Genomic DNA, 25251 nt, shown 5'->3' on the forward strand with positions numbered 1-25251 from the left:
TAAAGACATTGTTAAAATAGTCCAAGTGACTACAGTGGCTCAATCTTAAGTTTATCAAACGACGAGAACACTTTTTCTGAGCAAAAACAACAAAAATAACGACTTTATTTCAACTATTCGTTTATTTCTCCCTCTGCCTCGAGTCAGGTTACTAGTTTAATAGCGTAAGCTTCTGTTATTGTACGTCACACGCATCACACACATGACCAGCGTTGGCCAATAGTGAGCCTACGTGTGACGTAGCTCTACGCAATCACACTACGTTAACTGACTACAGGCCCATGGAGAAGGAAGTGAATAGTTGAAATAAAGTCGTTATTTTTGTTTGTTTTTGCGCACAAAAAGTATTCTCGTCGTTTGATAAAGTTAAAATTGAGCCACTGTAGTCACTTGGACTATTTTAACGATGTCTTTGATGACTTTTCGATGCCAGCAATAGTCTTTCCCTCAAGAAGCCTATGGACTAGTATGCAGGAGCGATCTTAATATCTTAAATATCTTCATTTGTGTTCCGAAGATGAACGAAGGTCTTACGGGGTTGGAACAACATGAGGGTGAGTAAATACTGACAGAATTTTCATTTTTGGGTGAACTAACCCTTTAACTAAAAACTAAAAAATGTTGGTTTAGGGTTTAGTTACTCTTAAAGACTCTGCAAAAGTGCCCATCAATGGCACATTTCGGTGGAAAAGAAGGAGCTCATGAGCCTCTGAAAACTAAAATGACAAATAGGACTCTCTTGTGGACTAAACGTGCATGCATATGTGGCGGCCATTGTAAGTCCATAAGACTGCAAGTGCCTGCCTAGAATGTACTTTTTTGATGGTCGCAAAGTAAATTCAAATTCGAATGTGGTGGTGATGGCGCAGTGGATAAGACACATGCCTTTGGTGTGAGAGACTCAGGTTCGAATCCACTGCGAGACACCAATGTGTCCCTGAGCAAGACACTTAACCCCTAGTTGCTCCAGAGGCTTGTGACCTCTGACATGTTTAGCAATTGTAAGTCGCTTTGGATAAAAGCGTCAGCTAAATGAATAAATGTAAATTACCTATTCAGACAGTATGCGATTTTGGAGAAGAAAATATTTTAGAAATATTTTAATTTAATATTAATTTAAATGAATAAATAAACAATGAAATAATGAAAAAAGTAAACTTTTATGATTGTTTTGATGCTTGACAGCATAATAATGCTATGTTAACAATACGTTTATATTATAAAATAATATTTATGCAACCATAAAAAGTATTATTAGGCATTATTAAAGAGTACTCTTTATGAGACTGTTAATGCCTAGTAGATAAATAAAGTGTTATAGGATAATTGTTGGGTATCATAAATGTTAGCACCTTTGTTAGTGCTGCTCGAAGCAAACATTTATGAGCTTGTCAGGGTGATTCACTGTCAATTTAACCGGCTTTTAGGAATGCTTTCTTGCCAGTAACCTGCCGGCAGATTAAACAGAAGTCTTTATGTCAGTAACCTATCAGCATATTGACATTTTTTATGGTGCAGCACTGATTGGAATGGTTCACTGGAAAACTGTTTCTGCTCTCTGCGATGCTCGGTACAAGCAAAAGACGACCACGGGGAATAAACACTCAGGTCGTTAGTGCAAATAAAAAATGGAGGGAGTCAAAAATAAGAAATAATGCGCCAATATTTCACAGGGTTAGCCTATCTAGGAATTACCAGATTTCCCTGCTAAGGCCTGTGCTAACTGCAGCCTACTAAAATGTTTTCAAAATGCAGTAAACAATGGAAGAGGATGAAAAACATTATAAGAATGAATATTTCATATGTGCATGAATTATTAATATTATTCCCCTAAAAATGTCATAAGCAGGGCCACAACAAGTTCTGCACTTTAAATTAAATAATCACTTTAAACATTGTTTTTTTTTCCCCCAGAGCTATAAACTTAAGGATTTATTCAAGAAAAAAACTAAATCCATGGGGGCATGATAGTTACCTAAGTTAAAGGATAAACTGTTCTTTTATAACCAAATGCATGGTGTATTATGGAGCGTGGATTCAGCTTGCTGTTGATATGGGACTGTCTGCTTTATGTAATCCATCTAAAACACTCCGGCCTTCCATTTAGTATGCCTTCTCAGGCTAAGGATCTGCAACATCTCATTTCACATTCTGCATGGGGAAGGATAAAGATCAGTAAATGCTAAAATTGATGCTGGATGCTGAATTGATTGAATGCTGGCCTAAGAAAATTGCCTAGTTCAGTGCTTTGTTCTTCTCTTATAATTAATATAAATATATATACATATATATATATATATATATATATATATATATATATATATATATATAAAGTACAGATATATAAAGTATATATATATATATATATATACTTTACATATCTGTATATATATATATATATATATATATAATAACATATTGATATATATATATATATATATATATATATATATGTGTGTGTGTGTGTGTGTGTGTGTGTAGGATCAACACATAGGGTCAATTAAAACAGAATTAAAACATATTAATAAATAAATTAATATATAAGTAACCTGACTGCCTTAAAAATTTAAGTTCATTGAAATTGAAAAATTGAGTGAATACAATGGAGGTTGATTTAATCATCAGAAACTCAAAATATTATGTTATCTGAACTACATAAATTATTTAAGTTGATTTGACAAAAGAAAAAATGTTGTGATTACAAATCATGATATGTATATATGTAGGGTCAATTAAAACAGAATTAAAACATTTGCACATCACTTTTGGCAACTACTGTATACATGAATACATTTTTATGTCACTTTTAGTGTTTATATTAAACTGCATATCCACTTCACCGCTAGTCTATAGGGCCTCCATGTGGTGAACACAGATAATACACAGACCTATTTCTCCATAGATGTTGCCGTCTCTCCTACAAATCTCCTACAAATTAAGTAAAGGTTAAATGGAGAAGCAGAATTACATCATTGCATATTTAATTATTTTAAACCATGACGTAGGCTTCTGACACAACACACACACAATCACACAATAAGTTTTTTAGGTGCGAATTAAACCAAACTTGTGTCTTTCATTAGGGTAAGCTTAGAAATATGTGTGTGTGTGTGTGTGTGTGTGTGTGTGCGTGTGTGTGTGTGTGTGTATAAATAAAATATACGTTTGAAACAGGCCAGACTGTGTTATGCATGTTCAAACGCTGTAATTCTCCATGACGGATTTGGCCTTTGAAAGGCTCAGTACAGAAATTCTATTTTTGAATCCATCCATTCCTTTTCCTGCACAGAGTTCCTGTGGGAGGGCCACTATAAGGCATGGGAAAGTTTCCTTTCCCTCATTTGTTTCTTTTTGTTTTTCTGATGAAGCGGCTGTGCTTCGACCAAGTGCTTTTAAAACTCTCCTCACACGGATAACAGAAGATAAACATAAAACAGGGTTGACAGGTAAGACAGCTCATATATGATAAACTGTGCTTTAGAGTTTATAGTCTATCGTGACAATGTAATGAGAGAGAAGCTATATTAAATTTTACCTGTTCTGCCACAATATAATAACTTTTTCCATAACCTAAACATTGGTTGACATATCGATGTGAAACATGAAATATTTGAAATATGTAGATAGATATGTTTGAAATGTTGAAAAAAGATATATTATTAATTTTTGAATACTTCGGAGCTGTAAATTTGTTACTGACTTTCAACACTTTTTGGGAGGGTTAGGATTAGATATATACTTTTTCATATATATCTTATACTAGATATATATTAGAAAAGAAAGAAAGAAAGAAAGAAAGAAAGAAAGAAAGAAAGAAAGAAAGAAAGAAAGAAAGAAAGAAAGAAAGAAAGAAAGAAAGAAAGAAAGAAAGAAAGAAAGAAAGAAAGAAAGAAAGAAAGAAAGAAAGAAAGAAAGAAAGAAAGAAAGAAAGGAAGAAAGATGTTTAGTGTTGTTTGATATAGATCAATGCTGATAACCAGATTTCTGACAGCGTTAAATGTCTGAGAACTAAATTCTATAAATTCATATGTCTTTATTATATAAGACATAACAGCTTCAGACAGTTCCTTGGGCCAACAAGTGAAGGAGCATAATCTATTTAAGATAACTCCCTTGGCCCTGACGCAGAAGAATAATTTTTAAGAACAATTTTGAAAAGTTTAGAACAGATCTGCCTGGTGTGCATGAAAGCGAATGCAAACAAACCAGGCCTCCAGCCAAAGGAAATAAGAAAATAAATAAGCAAACAGATAAGAAGTTCGCTAACTAGCAATGGGATGTTTACACAAATGCGAATCATTTCAAAGGGGAAGACTGCGGCCAGAGTCCCATGGGCTTTCTGTGAAAAGAGACGGGCTTTCTCGTTAGAAGAACATGCTTGATTACACATTATTAAACTCTCTGTCCATGATACTAACTCTCATCACAGAGACCAAAGCTGGTCATCCATGCTTAATCCTCGCTAGCATTGTTTAGGGTCATTGCTGATGTAGCTACACACACACACACACACACACACACACACACACATATATATATATATATATATATATATATATATATATATATATATATATATATATATATATATATATATATATATACATATATATATATATATATATATATATACAGTATTTATATATATATATATATATATATATATATATATAGGGTCATTGCTGATGTACAATAGCTACACACACACAGAAGCACACCTTTTTTATACCCCTTTTTTTTGTTGCTGCCTTATGTTAAACTACTTTCAATTTCTGTTTTTCACTTGAATCTACACTCCATACAGCATAATGACAAAGCAAAAGCTTTGCAACTTTTTGTGACAACTTTGCAAATATATAAAAAAAAATTAAAAAATCTGAAATAGTTACATTACATAAGTGTTCGTACCCTTTTCTGGTATATATACATATATATATATATATATATATATATATATATATATATAGTATATATATATATATATATAGTAACCGATAGGAATATTATATATAATATTGGCCTATAACAGAATATATATTGGGTGGCCTATAGTAAAATTCACCACACCAGACATTTTATGTCTAATATTATATAGTTCATTAAAGCTTGTTAATGTTTACAGCTCGGCATAAAATGGCTATACGGTCAATGTGTGGGGAATTTTTTTAACATAGGCCACACTTACCCATGGGATTTGGAATCACTTCACTACATTTTACAACTGATCATAAAATTTTCTCACCTCAACAAATGTACAAATTGCCCATGCAAAAAAAAAAAAAAAAAAAAAAAAAAACAATATAGCTAAAGTATTAAAAAACATAATCTGTCTGTTCCCAATTAAATTTGGACAAACTGAATGATCAGAGGCATATTTCTATGAGGTGGTCTTAAGAGTGACTCATTCTGTTATGCTGATGTCTATCTGGATAATTTAGAGGAAAATCATCATGCTTCTATAAATGGTCCACATACTCAAGCCTGTATTTCTGCCTGTGCAGAGGATGTCCAGAGCTGATTGGGGTTTTCTGGAGCACCTGCTAGAGGAAGGTCAGGAGTACTCAACAGGCGTGGGGCGTGTGTGGCTGACCGTGCTCTTCCTCTTCCGCATACTTGTTCTTGGCACGGCGGTGGAATCTGCATGGGACGACGAACAGTCTGACTTTGTCTGCAACACCAAACAGCCTGGCTGTGAGTCCGTCTGCTATGACAAGGCCTTCCCCATCTCCCACTTCCGGTACTTTGTTATGCAAGTCATCTTCGTCTCAACACCGACCATTTTCTACTTTGGCTACGTGGCCTTGAGGACCAGAAACGAGAATAGGCAAGAGGCGAAGACGGAGGAGGAGGAGGGCAGAAGACAAAGACATAGAAAAAACAATGACTGCAAATTGGAGGTAATAAAGGAGGAAGATGAAGAGGGTGAGGAGAAACAAACGCATAAGAAGCGCAAAGCTCCAGAACCTCTTAAGCTCAAAGGAAAACTGCTGTGCGCTTACGCAACTAGCATAGTGCTGAAGGTTCTCATTGAAGCTAGCTTCATTGTTGGTCTATGGTTCTTTTATGGGTTTGTAATCCAGGCCAAGTATGAGTGCGAGAGGTCGCCCTGTCCTCACACGGTGGACTGCTTTGTCTCACGGCCCACGGAAAAAACGATCTTTACCATATACACCCAGGTTATCGCCGTAGTCTCTGTTCTCCTCAACGTTGTGGAGCTTTTCCATCTCCTTCAACTAGCAGTAACACATCGACTGAAGAAGAAATATCGGGCAGAGGATGAGATGAATAAACTGATTAGGGTGACTTCTTCTAGAACAGCATCAGCTAAAGAGCAACTACCATCATTTGAGGAAAGAAACCATCTCTTTCTTCCTGTAGCACACGACGGCTACCCTGCATCAGGGCTGGACTGGGACAAAAAAAATCCTCCCTTAACAGAGGACATGCTCCCTAGTTACTCAAATTGCATAAACAATGTGAAACATTCCACAAACAAAAAACATCTTCATAAAAAACACAAGGCGGAAGACAAACCGAGACATTATGAAGAGCACAAAATGAGAACCAGAGCTCCAATTTGAGGAACAACCATGTGTAAATGAACATTAGTGGTTTCTGTACATTGTGGCTCGTTTCCACTGAGCGGTACGGTGCGGTACAGTACAGTATGGGTCGGGTCTGTAAACCAATCACCGTTCTGCAGAGAGTCTAGCTCCACCTTTTAGTACCGTACCATTGTGCTAGGTACCCCAACGGAAGGGTACCCAAAAAGTGGTACGGTACGGTTTGGCTTTTTGGTACCATTCACAACTTTTGACAGTGGAAACGCAAATAATTGCGTACCGTACCGAACTGTACCGTACCGCTCAGTGGAAATGAGCCATTGGAGAGCTATTTCCTTTGTTTAAATAGGCAGGGAAATGGCCTGTGCTTTGGGATAACCTGTATTTTGTGATCTGTGGCCAGATAAGGGAGCCTCTCAAGTAGTGATTAGATCTGAGAGGCTCAAGGTCAAGAAATACTCAAACCACTGACCCTCAGAGAAACAAGTACAATGTCTAAGAATGCCAATGCGAAGTCAAGTGCTGAACTGTATGGTACAGATAAGGTAGTATAATAATGTTCTGTAACTAAGACCAAAATCAAAGTTTTACTATACCAACCAACTGTATGTAGGCCTACTATATTTAAAATGTATTTAAGAATTGTTTTATATTTCATTTAATATTTATTATCATTCCTTTTATTAAAAGATTTGTGATTTTGAATTGACTAAGTAGTTCTTTGCTAGAGAGGTCGATATACAGTACATGTTGCATTGATGCCAATTTCACTCGGAACCATTCATGTCGTCGGACTCATAATTATGTTTTTCTATGGCAACACTATAAAAAAGAGATAATGTGTAATATGAGTAATCTTACTTCTCAACAGGAAGTGAGGTATTTCCTGTTAATGTGCGAGACTTCCGATTAGTCATTAAATAAATAGAAGAACAAAGTGCAATAAAACTATGTGTGCTAAAAAGCAGTGCGTTTTTGATTACATATTAGTGTGTTTTTGCACAGCTAAAATAACAGTAAAATGGTCAAAATTAATACAAGCATAGGCTGAGTGTGTGTGTAAGGCTTGGCAAAGCTTAGCCTTCCCCTGGCAACAGACCTGAAACTGAAGTAGAATGATTTCTTGAACGCAATGGCCAATCAGAGGAGTTAAAGTTAGAATTGAGAAAAACAAAACAAAAAAACAAACCAAAAAAACCTCTAAGTGGTTTCAGAGTTCTGCACACTCACAAATCCCCTAATTATAATAAACAAAGTGTAGACACATAAGATATTCATTGTGCAGTCAGCTTAATTGATGCCAAGATGCAGCTTTTTAGTGATTAGTGTGAAGGGTTTTTTTTTTCACGCATTCTGCCATACAGTACATTATACTTGTTTGAATGGTTGTCAAACAGTGGTTTGTGAATGCACATGCTTTAATAACAAATAATTTAACAGGAACACTTATGCTAGGATGTGTAGCTTGTGCACCGGCACGTGAATTGAAACTATTACAAGTAAATGTATGTGTTATTTAAGGGAAACACATCTCCTTAGCCTTATCCTGGAGTTGGTTCACCCTCTGCCTAAAAATACAAGTAATTCAAATCAATTATTAGATAGGGATATTAGATTGTTATTCTATGCTATGTTAAACTAAATTGTGTGTCTTTCGTTAATTATTTTTTAAATGATTATTATTATTTATTATTAAGATGTAAAAGGGTTAGTTCACCCAGAAATGTTTATTCTGTCATTAATAACTGATCCTCATGTCGTTCTAAACCTGTAAGATATTTATTCATCTTTCTTCGGAACACAAACTGAAACCTGAGAACTTCCTGTCACTCCATTGACAGCCTGCAACTACCACTTTCAAGCCCCAGAAAGGTACTTTACCTGTGCAAAAAAATTACCACTTTATTTACAAAAAAAAAAAAAAAAAATCACGCAACAATGTCTGCTCTCGCGGCAACACAATATGTAATTATTTCGTAAATAATGTGGTAAATTATGTATTATTTTTGCACAAACAAAGCACTTGCATGCAAAGCACTTCATAAAATTGAGGATAACACACTGTAATCACATGGTTTACTTTAATGATGTCTTTACTACCTTTCTGGTGCTTAAAAGTGGTAGTTGCTCAAGCTGTCAATGAAGGGACAGAAAGCTCAGATTTAATTAAATAGATATTCATTTGTGTTTCAAATATGAACAACGTGTTTGGAATGACATGGGTGAGTAATTAATGACTGATTTAGATTTTTTTGGGATTAACAATAGTCAATGATATAGGGATTATTAAACAAAAATATTACAAATGTTACAAATATTATGCTGGAGCCACTGCCATTTTGAGTGTCCACATGACCTTATAAGATAAGTTCAATGGAAAAATGTGCCTCAAAATCTTTGCAAAACTCCAAAAATGTATAGGCCTTATATTCATTCAACCAACATAATAAACAGTTGCCAGATTAATGTTCAATTGGATAAAACTGAACTTGCTTTTTAGTGCAACTCTCTAGATATTTCACTTTGAAAGTGTCATAAAATTGAAGAAGAAAAAAAAACAAGAAGAAAAGTAACAAAAATTTCACCATAGGCACATATTTTCCCAATGAGCCTGGGTTACATAGAACTGCATATTACTGTACTTTACCAATCTCAAACATTTTCACAATTATATATACAAAGTGAGCAGTTCCCTAATAAACACTTAATATATCAACGCATTGTCATCCCAAGGCGTCATCTTACTGACCATATTGACCATGCTTCAATATCCGATGGTTTTAGCGTCAGTTAAATGACGCGGTTAGGTTTAGGTCTGGGGTTGGGTTAGGGTTAGACGCGTCATCTAAGGATTGCGTCATGTAACTGGCGCTAAAGGGTGCCTAAAGTGTCAGATATTGAAGCATGGTCAAAATGCATAATATTTCTATGAACAAATTGGGAAACTGCTTCATTACCTCACTAATGCTATTTGTTGGTTGTTTCAAACTATTTCCAAACTTTTTGGAGTCAGTAGATAGCCTTCCTAAATCATCAAGGCCTTCACTTTCCTGCCTTGAGTACAGAACATTCCACAGCAGTCATTTTTAGCAATTTTGAGCAGTCTGAACAATGATAAGAACTGATCTGTAGCAGGATAAAGGGAATGATGAGGTGGGACAGTTTCTTCCAGAAAGAGTAGAATCAAAACAATGCAATAATAAGAACAGTGCTCAACAGTGCTTTCCACTCTCAAAAGCTATGTTTTGCTGGCTAATGGAAACTGCGTTTTATTAGCGGGTGTTATCTGCACTGTTGGGCTCTAGTCTATGAAAGATTAATGAGTCTTGTGCTTGTGGGTTTGCCAACCATAACCTGCAGTCTTTGCCCAATGCATAGTTCTCTGTATCGCAGCTGGTCTGCACGAATAGTTAGCCTGTCATCTCTTGCCAATACAAGGCATCAGAGGTGCAACACAAGATGTGAGGGTCAGCAAACAGCTGGAGAGGACTGACCTCTTTAGTTCCTCTCAGTTTCCAAGCAAAAAGTGAAAGACAGCGATCAAGAGACTGACTGGTGGACTATCAAACTCTCTCTGATAGAGCCATTAGGGTGCGAAGAAACCCTTGATCATGGAGTGTTTCCTTTTGTTTTTCTTCAAAAGCTGAATCGCGGAGTTGCCAGCTGCACTTTAATATGCCCACACATGCATCAAACAGAGTAGCAAACTTATTTAAACGAGGCAAACAGATGTCTGTCATTTTAGATAAGAAAAAAAACACCAAAAGTCATGGACACAGTGGATACTTCGCTGAATACAGTCTTTTTTTTCGACAAAGGTCATTCTATTTGTGAAACCCAGCTGGGACACTGTCGGTCAGCTTGCCCTTAGGTGATTTGCACAGAGCTGTCACTCTTGCGGGCCTCTTCCTGCATCCAGATATTGTTGTTGTTCCAAGTACGTTGATGTGTTTCCCTTTCCCTGCTTACCAACCTCACACAGGACAAACTGGTTTTAAAGAACTCTTATGAGCTGTACGTACCTTAGACACTGCAGTCTGTGCTGTGCTGGGACCGTGTGTGGGTGTTTTCTGGATGAGAGGTGGCTTCGAGTGGCCAGTCAACCTGCTTCCCATGGGGACTTAAGACTGAGTGCCAAACTTCTTTCTGTAGGGGATCTGAAGGCCGCAGTATCAGGCAAATATGCCAGTGTATGCGGTGCAAATCGGTCACACGTACTTCCTGCCAGCTGAACTGATTAAAATCCATGTCTTCTCAGTTATAGCCACAACAAGAAGTCAGAAGAACTCAGCAAGGAAAACAGAGGCCTAAAAATAACAAGAATGTTCAGTTAGATCATTGCCATTGAAAATGAGTGTGTTTGTGTTTCCACACAATGTAAAGAAATTACACTAACGTTCAAAGGTTTAAGGTTGGTTTTTAAATGTTTTCGTAAGAAATACCTTTAGCTCATAAAGACTTAATTTATATGACCAAAAATAGAGTAATACTGTGAAACATTAATTGCAATTTATTCCAGCCCATTCTCACCCCCAAGGCGTCACTTAACTGACGCCTTGGGAAGCATTTGGACATGCTTCAATATCTGACACTTTAGGCGCCCTTTAGCGTCAGTTAGATGACGCCCTAGGATCGCGTGTACCCTACCCCCACCCCACACCTAAACCTAACCGCGTCATCTAACTGACGCTTTCCTTTAGCGTCAGTTAGATGACGCCGTAGGATCGCGTCATGTACGTGACGCTAAAGGGCGCCTAAAACGTCAAATATTGAAGCATGGTCAAAGGTGACGCCTTGGGGTGAGAATGCGTTGTTTATTCCCATTTCCATTATTCCTCTGATGGCAAAGACATTATTCAAGCCATTACAAGCCACTTTTGAAAGACTTTCAATGACTTTCTGTTCTTCCCAGAGAAAATAAATAATAATTATGTCATATAGGTTTGAAACAACACCAAGGTGTGTAAAGAATGACAGAACTATCCCTTTAATACATTAGAAACTAATAATGAACAAACTGTTATGTAGAACCATAAAAAATAAAGTCTGCATCATATTGGTTTATAGAACAAATGCCCAGCTGTCAGGTGGTCAAATAAACTCAAAGTTAACTAGATCCTTAATGTAGACAACCTGGAGGAAATAAGCTTATCTGCTTCTTGATTTTTCCATTGGTCATTCCAGGCAAAGGCTAAAAGGCTTGATCCCCCTTACAATGGACCAGCGGTGGGCATTGTTACATTGTTTTTGCTGAAATCCCACTAGCAGAGTTCCAGGATGTCCAGCTCCTCAAACCCATTCTATCACGAACAGCTCATCTCTTAAAGAGAAACATATTAGTCAGAGTACATTGCTTCTTAATCTAGATAAGGAGCTGATCAAACAGGACAAACATTGCCTTACGATCAAAAATAAATCAGGCACTTGTGGCATTTTCCCCCAACCTTCAATATGCCATTTTATGATTAATACCATGCATCAATATTGAATTTTATTTCTTGTTAATAATAGTATTTTCTTACAAATTACATTAATGTGATTAATTTGAAAAGTATAAAGGTCAATATTTGACCTTGATGATTATTTATTGGAAATAATAAACATGAACCATAATATCTCTGGAATTACATTTTTTTCTTACAAATATACCAAAGTAAGTGACAGGACACATCAACTTCATTTCTAACAGTGTAACACATCAAATTCTCTAGAATGGGACAATGGGGTATTGATAAGACCCTAGGGGCCCATACTGAGGGAAATGGAAGTCAGTCTTGGAACTCTCTAAAACGTTTCAAAGGGGGGACAGAGCAAACTGGTTGTGGGAACTGAACAGTTGAGCCCATGGGAAAGGGGAGGATTTAGAGTGTCTCTCCATTGTTTTTGTTGCTGATTGGAATCTACAGTGAATAATTATGCTGTAATTGTGCAGAGAGTCTGCACACATCCTGACTGAAGGGCTGAGAGAGGCTGGCAGGCGTCGTTCCCTCTTCCTATCACTCAGGAACAATAGGGCCGTTTGTCCTCTGGGACAAACTAGCACCTTTCCAGCACCAAACCCACAGTCTCCTACCTGGTTAGGCACAAACAAACCAGACGACATCCTCTCTAACACAACTACTGGACGCACGGGAATAGGAGTGCTCGTACAAATACAGCGCCCCGTATTTGCCCCGTATCTGACACATATGATATTCTCGTAAGGCCGCATAATACAATGAACCTCAGAGAGCACGTTTCAAATGCAGTCTGAGCAATTGCAATGATTGCGTAATTGGCCAAAGTAAAACTATACATTTCAGAACAGAATGATCCAAACATTACTCTTTAGTTTCTAATTTGTATAATAGCTTACTTCCCTTGCAGGTCAAATGTGTTGTGTCAAAAGCTGCTAGATAAAATGACGTCCATGACAAATCAAGCAATAGTTTTCAGCCAGGGCTCACTAGGGAGCCTTAGAAAACCTCCAAGGGGGCTTCATGATGACTTAAAATTATGTACGAAAAGATTTAGAAACAAGAATTAAATCTGCTACCTTTTCCTCTAAAAAGGTAAATCTCTAAAATTGAAAAATACTTAAAGGAGTAGTTCACTTTAAAAAAAAAAAAAAAAACTTGCTGATAATTTACTCACCCCCATATCATCCAAGATGTCCATGTCTTTCTTAATTAAGGTTTTTGATGAAAACATTCCAGGATTTTTCTCCATATAAATGCACTTTACTGGTAACCAAACGGTTCAAGGTCCAAAAGACAGTTTCATTGCAGCTTCAAATGACACCAGATTATGAATAAAGGTCTTATCTAGTGAAACGATCGCTCATTTAAAAAAAGATAAATACAAAAGTTTAAGTTTTATAAGCACACTCGCCTTGCTCTGTTCTGAGATGAGCGTTCCTGACTCTCCTGTTTATTGCATGAACCAAATGACTCAAAAATAAATAAATAAAAAATAAACGAGTGATAAACGAGTTCGAACAGGAGAGTGGAGCAAAGCGAGCATGTGAGCTTATAAAACTTAAATTTTATTCATTTTTTGATAGTTTCACTAGATAAGACCCTTATTCATCATCTGGAGTCGTTTAAAGCCCTTTGAAGCAGCACTGAAACTGTCTTTTGGACCTTAAACCATTTGGTACCCATTGAAGTCCATCATATGGAGAAAAATCCTGGATTGTTTTCATCAAAAACCTTAATTTCTTTTCGACTGAAGAAAGAAAGACATGGACATCTCGGATGACATGGAGGTGAGTAACTTATCAGCAAAAGTTTTTTTTTTTTATTATTATTTTTTAAAGTGAACTACTCCTTTTATCCTTATCCAGTGAATCATGAACAACATGCTCAAAAAGGATTGAGAACCATGGGGAACAAAACTTACATTAAGTTTATGGTGATGTAAAAGTTTTAGGGCCAGCTTGAAGCCATGCACTGAATTCAATGGCAATATTTCTTCAAATATAACCTTTTATAGTAAAATGTTTTGGGCCAACAAGCTGCCTGGTATCGGCATTTCTGCTGATGTAAATCTGGATCAGCACTCATAAAGTTTCACTAGCTTGTTGGCAGCAGTGAAGCAAAACTTTTGCTGGAAAATGTTAGGGTTACTTCGATCAAGTACTCTCTGGGGATTTGTGAAGTCTTGACCTTCTGGTTTCTATTAAACAAGCTGCGTGCAGAAAGAAAAAATAATGTACAGCGCAGAAAACAGACAATGCATTGGTCCAACAAAATCTCACAAAAAAGGTACAAAAGCTGTCACTGGGGCGGTACCTTTTCAAAAGGTACACTTTTGTACCTAAAGGGTGCATATTGGTACCTTAATGGTACAAATATATTTTCAAAAGGTACACTTTTGTATATAATCCGATTCAATAAAAAGGTAGTGTGTACCACAAAATAAATGTATGGAATGTCTATTGTGTTGCCTTACAATGTGATGAGGGTAATCTAATTCATAAACAACTCATAGGAGTTGATCCTTTCAGGTGAAACAAAAACATACAGCACAGTTAATTTAATTTGATTGATAAATAAATGACTTTATGAGCTGGCTCTTTGTAGTGAATCAATAACATATGCAATTTGATTGTCCCCGCCATATGTAAGCAATATAGATATTAACAGAATAAATTTAGCTAAATGACTTCAAATGGAATTGAACGGAATCAAGAGATTGTGAACAGGAATTGAAATGAATCACATCTATATCAACACCCAGCCCATTTATTATTTCTGGCATAGACGTAATTCATGGTAGCAGCAGCGCCATATTTCATTTTGGACTGGAATGAAAACGATGATATGAAGGATAAAGTGTGTTCAATAAAAAATAAAAAACCTTGAAATTTTAAACTCGATAAAACTGCTTTAAAAGATGCGAGCTACGTGATCTAGGACCTTTATACAGTGCATGCCATTGTAAAGCCTATAGTCTGTCCCTCACCTCAATTTCATCTGCATTAAATTGAATATTGCATCTAACCTGACTAAGCTCTATCGTTATGCAATGTGCAAAATTCATATTAGCTGGAAAGATCATTTGACAAACAGTACCAAAAGTACAGGGTAACTTTACATTTATTATGAATAGCCTCCCACACACTTCACCACGTTAGCTGTGCAATTATCACTGACATTTTTGCCATAATGATGCTTATGAAAGCACTGCATGCGTAATGATTCCCACAATAGTATGAGTTCTCGGTACTGTACAGGTAAATGGACTCAAAACTTACAGATAATTGGTTTTAAATATGAGATCGTTGTTTTGTTCCACATATCCAAAGTGAGTTCTTACATTAACCGGAAAGATTAACACTGGGGCAAAACTTCGCATTCACTCCTCACTCTGTCCATTATTACTAATTGACCATGAAAACAGAGCTTATATGAATTACTGAGCATTCTGAATCTGAATCACTTCAGCCAGGCAAAGTTTAAACATCTCAAGCCTAACTCAAGTGTTGCCTTGCATAGAAGCACTTTTATTCACACAGACACAAACTTAACAAAGGTGGGCTTTCTTTGAGCTTCAGTCTCATGAGCATATGACAGGCAGCACAAATGGAAAAATTATTAAAGCTTTCCAAGTTAGGACTCATATAGTCATGTGTCTGGACGCCTAAGGGCAGAAGATGAATATTAAAAAGTCTCAAAAGAATGAAAGTTGTAAAATATTCTCTCAGCAGTCAAGCTCCACCAGCTGGCATGGTAAATATTACAGTAAGACTCCATTTAATTAGGATGGCAGAATGAAGTAGCAGAAGTGGACATGATATCACACACAAAAGTTTCCAGATGAAGTTCCCGTCCCTGGGGCCGTAGAGGTTGACAAATGAGCCAAAAGTTTGAGAAGTTGCACATCATTATATAGTAATCTTGGAGGACTTCATGACATTTAATAAAACTTAGTTCTTCTCCGGTCGGTTTCTTTCCAGCGCTGCCCTAGGTGTGAATTCCAGTTTGTTCTTCAGGCTGAGGACCTGTGTACTGTCCTTACCAGTCAGTTCCTCTAATTTTCTATCCTCCCGTAGCTCTGCAATGCCCCTCTCTTCTCCTGGGGCATTTGGGGTGCCCCTGATGAACCACTCAAGCTGGTATCCAACAGCTCCCACCACAAAGGCCACTGGGAAGGTCACATAGGGTGCATAAGTGCGCATGGCAGTCCAGATCAATGGCCACATGGTTGCAGACTCAGAAATACACCTGAAAAAAAGTAATTTCAAGTTCTAGAAGTTTATTTATCTTTGGCAAGCTGACAATGCCTCATCACTCTGGTAACCAGTGCAAAATACAGGATTACAAATAGACATGCTTTCATAACAACCAAGGAAACAATACTGTAAATGTTGTTTTTAGAAGGTAGAAGGAATATAATGACATGCACATGGTCGTGTTAATGTGTCCAACTACACACACACACTCTCAGACATTGCTAGTCCATTTATATTTATGATTATAAAAAAAAAAGTCATGTAACTGTTACAAGGGTACCGGTGTCAGTCAAAGCATGTGTGAAATGGCGCAATAAAAATACATTAATAAGACATAATGGGTTCCTAAAACCATAGAGAGAATCGCGCTTACGATTTGGTTCGTAATATTTCATACATTCGTTAAATTATTCGCGCGTTCGTTTATAAAATCTCATGAGTGTACATACCTCTAATCACCAGGCGATTTCACTTCCTGCCTCTTTGCGTCACTATAAGCAACAATCCGATTGGCTATATGATTACGTCAGAATGACGTTGTAAATTCTCATTCGTTCAGGGAAGGGGAAAAAAAAAAATTAATGCAGGATGTCCTGGAAAAGCAATGCTGACACCAAGTGACCAATGCTGAAACCATGAAACACACAGCATGGGTTTGTCTTGAATTTAAGCTTATTTTTGAGCAATAACGAATATAGTGAAGTCACTTTAGACAATGTTTTAGATATCTTGGTTTTAATCAAACAAGAAAAAAGACAAATGAGAAAATATTTCACAAATACAACTGGATTTTTTTAATTGTAATCAAAACAACAGAAAAATATATATATATATATATATATATATTCACTATTTATTTTTTTTATATGAAATAAATGAGTGTGGACCGTTAAAGATAGCATAAATATCATACAAAAAAAAAAAAACTTTGGCGAGAGGGAACTAAACATTTCATAATCACAAGTTTTCATATTTTGGCTAATATTCAAAAATAACAGAAATGTTAATTTTTATAAAATCAAAAAGAAAATCTAAAATATTCATACTTCCATGACAAACACCCATTAATTAGTAAATAGTGCTTGTTGCATAGCTAATGGCGTACCACTGATAATTTTGGCATTAGTTTAGTCTTGAATAACTGGATTACATATGTGTGGTAGACTTTTGCGATGAGTGCTATATTTGAACAAATCAGGCTGAGCTGCAGTAAAAGGCACTGTTGAGAGGCTGAAGTGTCGTGCCACACATTCAGAGTCAGGTCATCTGAATTGCTCATGCAGTTCTTTACATCAGTCTGATAACGGCACTAGACAGGAAGTCTTCGTAACTCAACCTCACATTGCCAGTCATGCCGGTGTCTTTCTCTCGGAAGGCTTGGGTCATGCTCTGGAGCTGCGTGCACACCTGAATGAAGCGGTCCAGCTGGAGAACCCCGTTCACACCGGGTGCAGAGTAACGGTTCACCAGTTCCTGAATAAACTGAGGACTCAGATTGTAGCCCATCTGAGATAATGCTGGAAAATAAGAAACACATGGGTAACCAAAAAAACATTACATTTACACTATGTCGTTTAAAAGTTTAGTGTCTACATTAAAAATAAATAAATAAATAAGTCTTATGCTCACCAAGGCTACATTTATTTAATCAAAAATACAGTAAAAACAGTAATATAATGAAATCTGTTCTATTTGAATATGTATTAAAATTGAATCTATTCCTGTGATGCAAACCTTCAAAAATCGTTTTAATATGATAATTTGCTGCTCAAGAACATTTATTTGTATCAATCCTGAAAACAGTTGTGATGCTCAATATCTTTGTGGAAACTGTATTTTTTTTTTTTTTCGGGCTTCTTTAATGAATAAAAAGTTCAAAAGAACTGCATTTGAAACAGAAATCTTTTGTAACATTAACAGTCACTTTTGATCAATTGAATGCGTCCTTACTTAATAAAATTATTAATTTCTTTAAAAAAATAATTCAATAATAATAATAATAATAATACCAAACCTTTGAACAGTAATATACATGATAAAACTGGGAATTATTACATTGCTAACCTATGGTTTGACACAAAAATGTATGGTTTTTTTAGGCTCAATTGAACCATTCTACTGTTGTTTTTGTATCCACCGTGTTTTCAATACACTGTCACACACCAGTAATCAATCATGCACTTTCCGACTTATTCATATCTTTTTAATGGCATACACTATATAGTTAGCCTGAGAACCTGATTCTGCTATTGTTGTTTGTACAACAAAATCAATGAGGATAAAAAAAGACACTGCAAGATAACAGCTACAATTTTAAGGTTATTTTAACAGCAATTTTCCATGACGTCTCAAAAGCGAAATCATCCCAACATTAATAATACATTAAATTGCGCAGGATGAAAAAAGGGTTTAACAGCAGAGAACACAAGCTCCATAACTGTCTTTTCCTTACAAACTTTCTGTGACTGCTATATCTTGTGTGTGTGTGTGGCCCTAGTAAGCCCAAAGTTATAAAGACATAATGTCCCCCAAAAAATCTCATTCTGGTCCGCATGGGGAAAACAGCTTATGAATCATAAACCAAGTGATTTTTTAAATCTAAAAATGCAGAAAGTTTTCTGTGATGGATACATGTAAGGACAATAATTTTCAACTAGGATTTTCATCCAGAATTCCATGTGGAGATACTCTACTGTTCAAAAGTTGTTGTTTTTTTGTAAAGAATTTAATACTTTTATTTTAAAAATATGATTCTAATCTGTGCTTGATGACTACCACTGTTGTCATAACAGTGTACCATGTGGCCTTAACTGCAAACATGTTGTCTTAGGTCCTTTTTGACCTCTAGTTTACTCACCCTGGTGCATCTCATTGCTGTTAATTGATCCCGATCGGTCCCGGTCGAACTGTTGGAACATTGCCCTCCACTGCTGCAGAAACATCCACAGTGCAGAGAAACCATAGACATCTACGCGTCCGGATTTGGTCTTGTCAAACATATCTGGAAATGAAGACAAAGCACTGATTCCTTCTTCAACTTCCTTTGGCACTTCTATTTTTGTATTTTTTTGACATTGCAGCATTCTGAATTGAGTTATATGGTGACACAAACATCCATTCAATAATTTAGCCTCTGTCAGGAGGGTTATGCTAACAATGGCAGCACTCACTGAGCATCATAATGCAGGTTTCGTCATTGAAAGCAGAGTTGTTGGAATTCATGAGCGCTTGCTTCAGCTCTTTTCCGTTAATGTAGCCACTATGATCTGTGTCCACAGAAGAAAACCACTGGTAGGCCTCAGGATTCACACCGGGAGGAATGTTACCTACAACATGAAAACGGCCTGCATTAGTAAGTTAGATGCAAATGAATTTCCAACATGAGATTATTCGGTCAGTTAAAAGCAGATTACTTAACCATAGTTAACCACAGGTCAAAATAATATTTAGGAATGAACTCAAAAAAAGGTATCAAAAAAATACCTTTCGTCGTTTTATGGACTGACAAAAAAGGATAGAAAGAAAATAAATAAACAGTTCATTTATATTCACATGTGGTCTCCGCTATTTACTGAACGGAGCAGTTTCAGATGCAGCATATGCATAAATGTGCAAACGGTTGTTCATTACTTGAAAAAAGACAGTAGGACAATGATAAGAACAAGCAGGCCTATAGGTCGGATTTGAAAAACATCTTGGAAATGGGCCCAGTGTGAACAAGCCTAGGTTGTCAGTGATATGTCATCTTGGTCCCAAGAGGGACAAGAATAAGTTGTGCAATTTGGTGAAGCGCAGGCGGTCACTGTATCCCTCGGGAGGGATAAGCACTGTTCAGAGGACACTCTTTGAATCTGACAGCCTTTCCCACAGGACATTACAGAATACTTACCGACATAAACGCAGAAGGACACATACACACGAACCCTTTCGCTCAGAATTACCACACTCATCACTCTAATTCTCCTGTGGGCACATTCTGTACCAGATCAGTACAAGCTGCTTCTGCCATCCTGCAGTGTCTCAGCATCAGTCATTCAGTGAGGGGCATGTGACACAGCTGCAGTGCAGGAGGATCAAGGACCTTGTCTGCAGCACCTTCATAAATTCCTATCTTTCGTATTTTATTCACAGCCCTCAGCCACTGCATGCCTGATGGAACGGCAGCGGCTCGCGCTGTCGTAGCTGCCAACCCTGACACTCAGACATCATCAGTCAAATCAGCCCGGAGCTGCTGCCTACCACTCCTGACACCATGTTGAAAAATTCACCTGCTGGACCAACATCTATTACGGTGCATTTGAAGATGTATGAAGCTGTGCAAAACATCCTGATAAAAAAAAAAAGTTATACATTCCTATTCCTCCACAGTCTATTAACCAAAAGGTGAGAAATGAACATGATATACCCTACACTACCATTTAAAAGCCCACGAAAGAAGTCACTTGTGCTCATCAAGGCTGCATTTATTAATTTAAAAAATATAGGAAACAAGTAATTTTGTATTGTATATTAATTTAAAATATACAAAAATATTTTTTAGTATGAAAATTAATTATATATGAAGAGTTCAGATGCAAAAGCCTCTAAGTGCCATTTGAAATTTTCTTCTAGAATGATCATTTTTATCAAGCTTGTATATTTAAGTTCAGTGATTTCACTTTAATGGCAATGATAATTACCTATTAATTGTTATTTAAGTGAAATTACTGAACTTAAATATACAAGTTTGATAAAAATCATCATTAAAGAAGAAAATTTCAAATGGCATTTAGAGGCTTTTGCATCTGAACTCTTCATATATATATATATATATATATATATATATATATTAAAATGCATTTTATTCCTGTGATGTAAAAGCTGAATTTTCAGCATCATTACTCCAGTCTTCAGTGTCACATGATCCTTTAGAAATCCTTCTTATATGCTGATTTGTTGCAACATGTATTATTATTATCAAAATTTTTGAGGGAATTGTGATATAGGCCATTTGTTCAGAATTCTTTGATGAACAAAGGTCAAAAGAACAACATGCATTTCTTGGAAATATAACTTTTATGTATAAGTATTTACTGTCACTTTTGATTATTTTAATGCATTCTTGCTGAAAAAAAGTATTAATTTCTTTCAAAAAAAGAAAAGCTTGAGTGTCCTGTTAATACACATACACAGACACAAACACATTTGCATACATACTGTAATTTAGTAATATATTTATATATGCTCCCAATATAAAACTCTAACTAAAACGAAATAGAGTTACACATATCTAACCTGCAGGTGCCTGCTGACTATATGGTCCTCTCTGGGGTTGTCCATAACCTCCGTATGGAGCACCAGGAGCTTGGCCCCCACCGTACGCCGCTCCTGGTCCCGGTTGACCATGAGACCCGTAAGGAGCCCCTCCACCATATTGTTGCCCAAAAGAGGCACTGCCATAATGCGAACCATACTGCCCGCCAGCAGGACCACCTCCATACGGCGCCCCTGGAGCGGGGTGGCGTTGGGGAGCGTTACCACCTGGTCCCGGATAACCCTTTGAAAAACAAATAAGGAAAAGCTTGTATTGGGGAAATGTTTGTATGAAACATCAACAGAGAATCAGCTGTGGCCCATACCAAAGGCAACTATGTCACTAAAACCATAAATAAAGGATTATAATCAAAATGAAAGGAATGTTTAGGTGAATATGTGCATCATGAATGAATGTTTAGGTGAATATGTCGTCATTTACTTACCCTCAAGTTGTACCAACTAAATCTCTTAAGTGGAACACTAATATATATATATATATATATATATATATATATATATGAACTATAGTTACACATTAACTACAGTACTTACAATAGAGTAATGGTTAGGGTTTAGTTTAGGGTTAAATGGTAGTAAAATGTAACTATTTTACCTTAAAATAAAGTGTTACTGTTAGTGGAACTATTTTAGGAAGAATTAGACATTCAGTCACCATTCACCATCAATGGATGCTTTTCCATTAAGTGAAAGTGATTGGTGACTGACTGTCTAACATCATCTTTTCTGTTAAGGAAGGAAAAGTTCGGACCATAACATGGTACTGATACTGGTAATCTCATATTCTTTAATTTAGGTTTTACAGCAGTAACAAAAACGGCTTGTTATAGTGAATGATGGCAAAAGTGTAACGTTAACGTTACAGTGGCTAACGTTAAGACCCAAAAGTGACACATTTCCATTTAGCATCTTTGTTGAATGACATTAATTAAGATAAAGATGTAAAACACATAATCATTTCATTAAATGTGACAAACTACTGACCAACACGCAATCAACACAAACAAAACATTAATTTGAATGTATTTCAAATCAGAGTAGCTAACGTTACGGGGCTAACTGACTAGCCTGTAAAAAGCTTGTTTTAGGCGATTACGCGACCATAGTTATGCATAATTTCCATGTACACCAAACAGAAAGAGTTTAGACCGTGAGACACATATGAAAGAATCATATAAACATTAAATATACACTGTATATATACATAAATATTTCAAAAGGCTAAACCCGGAAGAAAGATTTACCTGTCCGTAATAACTCATTCCGCGGAGAATCTAGCAGCAAATGGAGCGATCCGGCTGTATTTAATAAGACCCGCCTCCTGAAGCTGATTGGTTCGCTATCACGTTTGTCAAAGGCGCAGCCTCATATTTTCCATCAGATTGGTTAAAACAATGGAAAACCTCTCATATTAGAAACTTTGAGTCACTGTTTATATGGTGTTTTGTTTTAGTAACCATATTTATGAAGGCGGGTGGATAGAGTTGTTATTTTGAGGTAAGAGCGTGATTTATGTATGTGTATTTAATACACGTGCCATTAAGACTTATAACAATGTATCAAAATGAATTGTTCAGATATGTGCTCCAAGTGATGTCACGATTGACAATGGACGGAATCTGACCTATTTTATATTGGATCCTCCCTTGAATGAGTTGTACATATACACACATGTATACTATTTTTCCCCAGTTTAACTAGTTTCTCCTCACAAGAGCCCAAACCAGAGCAGCTAAACCAGTTAATCTCCTTGCCAGAGTATTCAAGTAAGAAATGTATTACCAAACCTACTAATTCAGTCAAGAATAGTGAATGATTTTTCTGTTACAGCATCCGCAGCATATACTTTTTTAACCACTTAACTGTCACCGTCCCACAGGTGGGACGTTTGCCACTATATTTTTAAAACAATAATATCTTAGTAAATACCTTAAATAATATTGACAAACTATATATCATTTGAAAGCTTACAATCTCTAGTTTCCATATTTGGTGACTGATTTTCAAAACATATTACAGAGGAGCCATAATTTATCAATATAAAACAAGAATATTTTTATACTCATAAGGCGTGTTCAGACCTTTATTTTAAAATAGCAGTAAACATGAAAAATCATGAAAAAATGGTAGATACCTCAGTTTGTTTTCATGCCAAAAGTTCAAAAGATAGAATCCATTCAATTATTTTGGAAAAAAAAGGTCTGAAAAGTTTGAAATATCAAGAAAAAAATAATAAATTCACCATTTGTGACGTGGCAGCTAGCTATGACTTACATGCGTGTTCTTTGTATTTGTTTCTTAGAGGTTCAATTCATATCAAAATCTGCCAAACTTCCCATGCTACTTCTGAATAGGATCTCTACTTCAGAAATTGTATGAAAATTGTGAAAATAATGGTTCATATCACCTAAAACACGAATGGATATGCAGGCGCCCTTATATGGGCAGTAATGGAGTCTGATTGTGCCCTAGTGAAAAAGTTTGGTACTGCGCTCAAACAAAATCTTACTGAAAGCTCATTTTTTGAGATATCAACCTAAAATTTGAAACACAGCTTGTTCAGATTTTTGTCTTTGATCTTTCTGCCATTTTAGAGTAGCCCAGGTTTTGAAAATATATATGTTATGTAAAATATGAATAATTAATATTTTTACATTGTACATTTCCATAAACTCAAACTTCTATAACTTTTTTTCTGTTTTACTTTCTTAATTTATTTCACTTCTACAAAAATCTGCCAAATGTCTTCTTTAAAACAAGACCAATCATATGTCTATATTCCAAAGCATTCTTGAATTACAACCATTTAAGTTCGAAATGTGCATTTTCATGTCTATTCAAAAAAGGGGGGGTGACAGTTAACAGGTTAATGTTATATACGCACACATTACTGTCTTTTTTAAAGACACCATAACGATACAATACAATATGATCATTAATCAATAGTAATTCACAAATAAAGTCAGAAGAGGGCATATATGTATATTTAAATTAAAGGTGCAATGTGTAAAAATGTCGAGTATCTATTAACAGAAATGCAATATGACATCCATAACTATGTTTTCAGTAGTGTATAAAGAACTTGCTTAATAAACCGTAATGTTTTTTTATTTATTTTTCCCTTAGAATGAGACATTTATATCTCCATAACCGCGGGACTCCCCTTCTATGAAGGTCGACATATTGTGACGTCATGTTTCTACCGTAGCCGAACGCAAACAAACAACGCGAACAAAGAACACGTTTCGTCACTACCTTGAAAGAGAAGCAGCAGAAAGTTGGAAGCTAGCCATAACACCGTGAGTAGTGACTTTTCTGTTGTGAGTGGTGTAAAATATGTAGTTAGTTCTCCCTCAATGTATTATGGGTTTGTTATGTGGGGATAAATGTCCTGGTTACGTTCGTGAGACAGCTTATTATTTACTCATGTCATTGACCGTAAGAGTATGTTACAGGAATCACTAACCCGTCGATCTTGGAAGAGATCTAAGTCGATCACGAAAAATGACATGATTGTAACAGTGCGCACCTCCGCATCCCATAGATTGGGCTCATGCAGATGCGTCGAGTTTAAACAAGGCTTTACGCTTTAACCAGTTCAGCCACAGTAACAGCTTATTAGCCAACTAAACTTTTGCTACCCTGTTAGTAAAAAATAAA

The 25251-nt window shown here is 36.2% G+C and overlaps 3 protein-coding genes and 1 long non-coding RNA gene across 5 annotated transcripts in view; 2 read left to right on the forward strand and 2 right to left on the reverse strand.

Moving 5' to 3' along the window:
- Nucleotides 1–3357: 3357 nt before the first annotated feature.
- Nucleotides 3358–7268, forward strand: gja4 (gap junction protein alpha 4). The gene is made up of 2 exons (XM_039681247.2): nt 3358–3446; nt 5502–7268. Exon 2 carries the CDS (start codon nt 5505–5507, stop codon nt 6579–6581), a length of 1077 nt encoding a protein of 358 aa, XP_039537181.2. The 5' UTR covers nt 3358–3446; nt 5502–5504; the 3' UTR covers nt 6582–7268.
- Nucleotides 7269–15124: 7856 nt separating this feature from the next.
- Nucleotides 15125–16822, reverse strand: smim12 (small integral membrane protein 12). Its single transcript, XM_039680921.2, has 2 exons — nt 16728–16822; nt 15125–16270 (listed from the first exon to the last, which is right to left on the reverse strand). The coding sequence occupies exon 2, from the start codon at nt 16246–16248 to the stop codon at nt 15973–15975; it is 276 nt and encodes a 91-aa protein (XP_039536855.1). The 5' UTR covers nt 16249–16270; nt 16728–16822; the 3' UTR covers nt 15125–15972.
- A 635-nt stretch (nt 16823–17457) lies between these two features.
- On the reverse strand, nt 17458–22923 carry pef1 (penta-EF-hand domain containing 1). Its single transcript, XM_039680920.2, has 5 exons — nt 22836–22923; nt 21553–21814; nt 19449–19604; nt 19136–19279; nt 17458–17795 (listed from the first exon to the last, which is right to left on the reverse strand). The coding sequence occupies exons 1-5, from the start codon at nt 22851–22853 to the stop codon at nt 17566–17568; spliced, it is 810 nt and encodes a 269-aa protein (XP_039536854.1). The 5' UTR covers nt 22854–22923; the 3' UTR covers nt 17458–17565.
- A 36-nt stretch (nt 22924–22959) lies between these two features.
- The window catches only part of LOC148970991 (uncharacterized), a 116818-nt gene continuing 114526 nt past the window's right edge, over nt 22960–25251 (forward strand). The window contains exons 1-2 of one of the 2 annotated variants that reach the window (XR_016147444.1): nt 22960–23088; nt 24718–24890. This is a non-coding gene — a long non-coding RNA (uncharacterized LOC148970991). The remainder of the gene's footprint in view (nt 23089–24717; nt 24891–25251) is intronic. The other variant, XR_016147445.1, reaches the window with a different exon arrangement.

The sequence above is a fragment of the Pimephales promelas genome, chromosome 18, assembly GCF_988280905.1.
Source record: "Pimephales promelas chromosome 18, fPimPro1.hap1.1, whole genome shotgun sequence".
NCBI lineage: Eukaryota > Metazoa > Chordata > Actinopteri > Cypriniformes > Leuciscidae > Pimephales > Pimephales promelas.

Bases quoted from the DNA above. Each gene is read 5' to 3' on its own strand.
- gja4 (XM_039681247.2), top strand. From the start codon at position 5,505: ATGTCCAGAGCTGATTGGGGTTTTCTGGAGCACCTGCTAGAGGAAGGT.
- pef1 (XM_039680920.2), bottom strand. The intron at 19,605-21,552 runs GTTAGATATGTG...TTCATGTTGTAG, and splicing joins TAGTCAGCAGGCACCTGCAG to GTAACATTCCTCCCGGTGTG. The intron at 19,280-19,448 runs GTGAGTGCTGCC...CTTCATTTCCAG, and splicing joins AACCTGCATTATGATGCTCA to ATATGTTTGACAAGACCAAA.
- smim12 (XM_039680921.2), bottom strand. From the start codon at position 16,248: ATGTGGCCATTGATCTGGACTGCCATGCGCACTTATGCACCCTATGTG.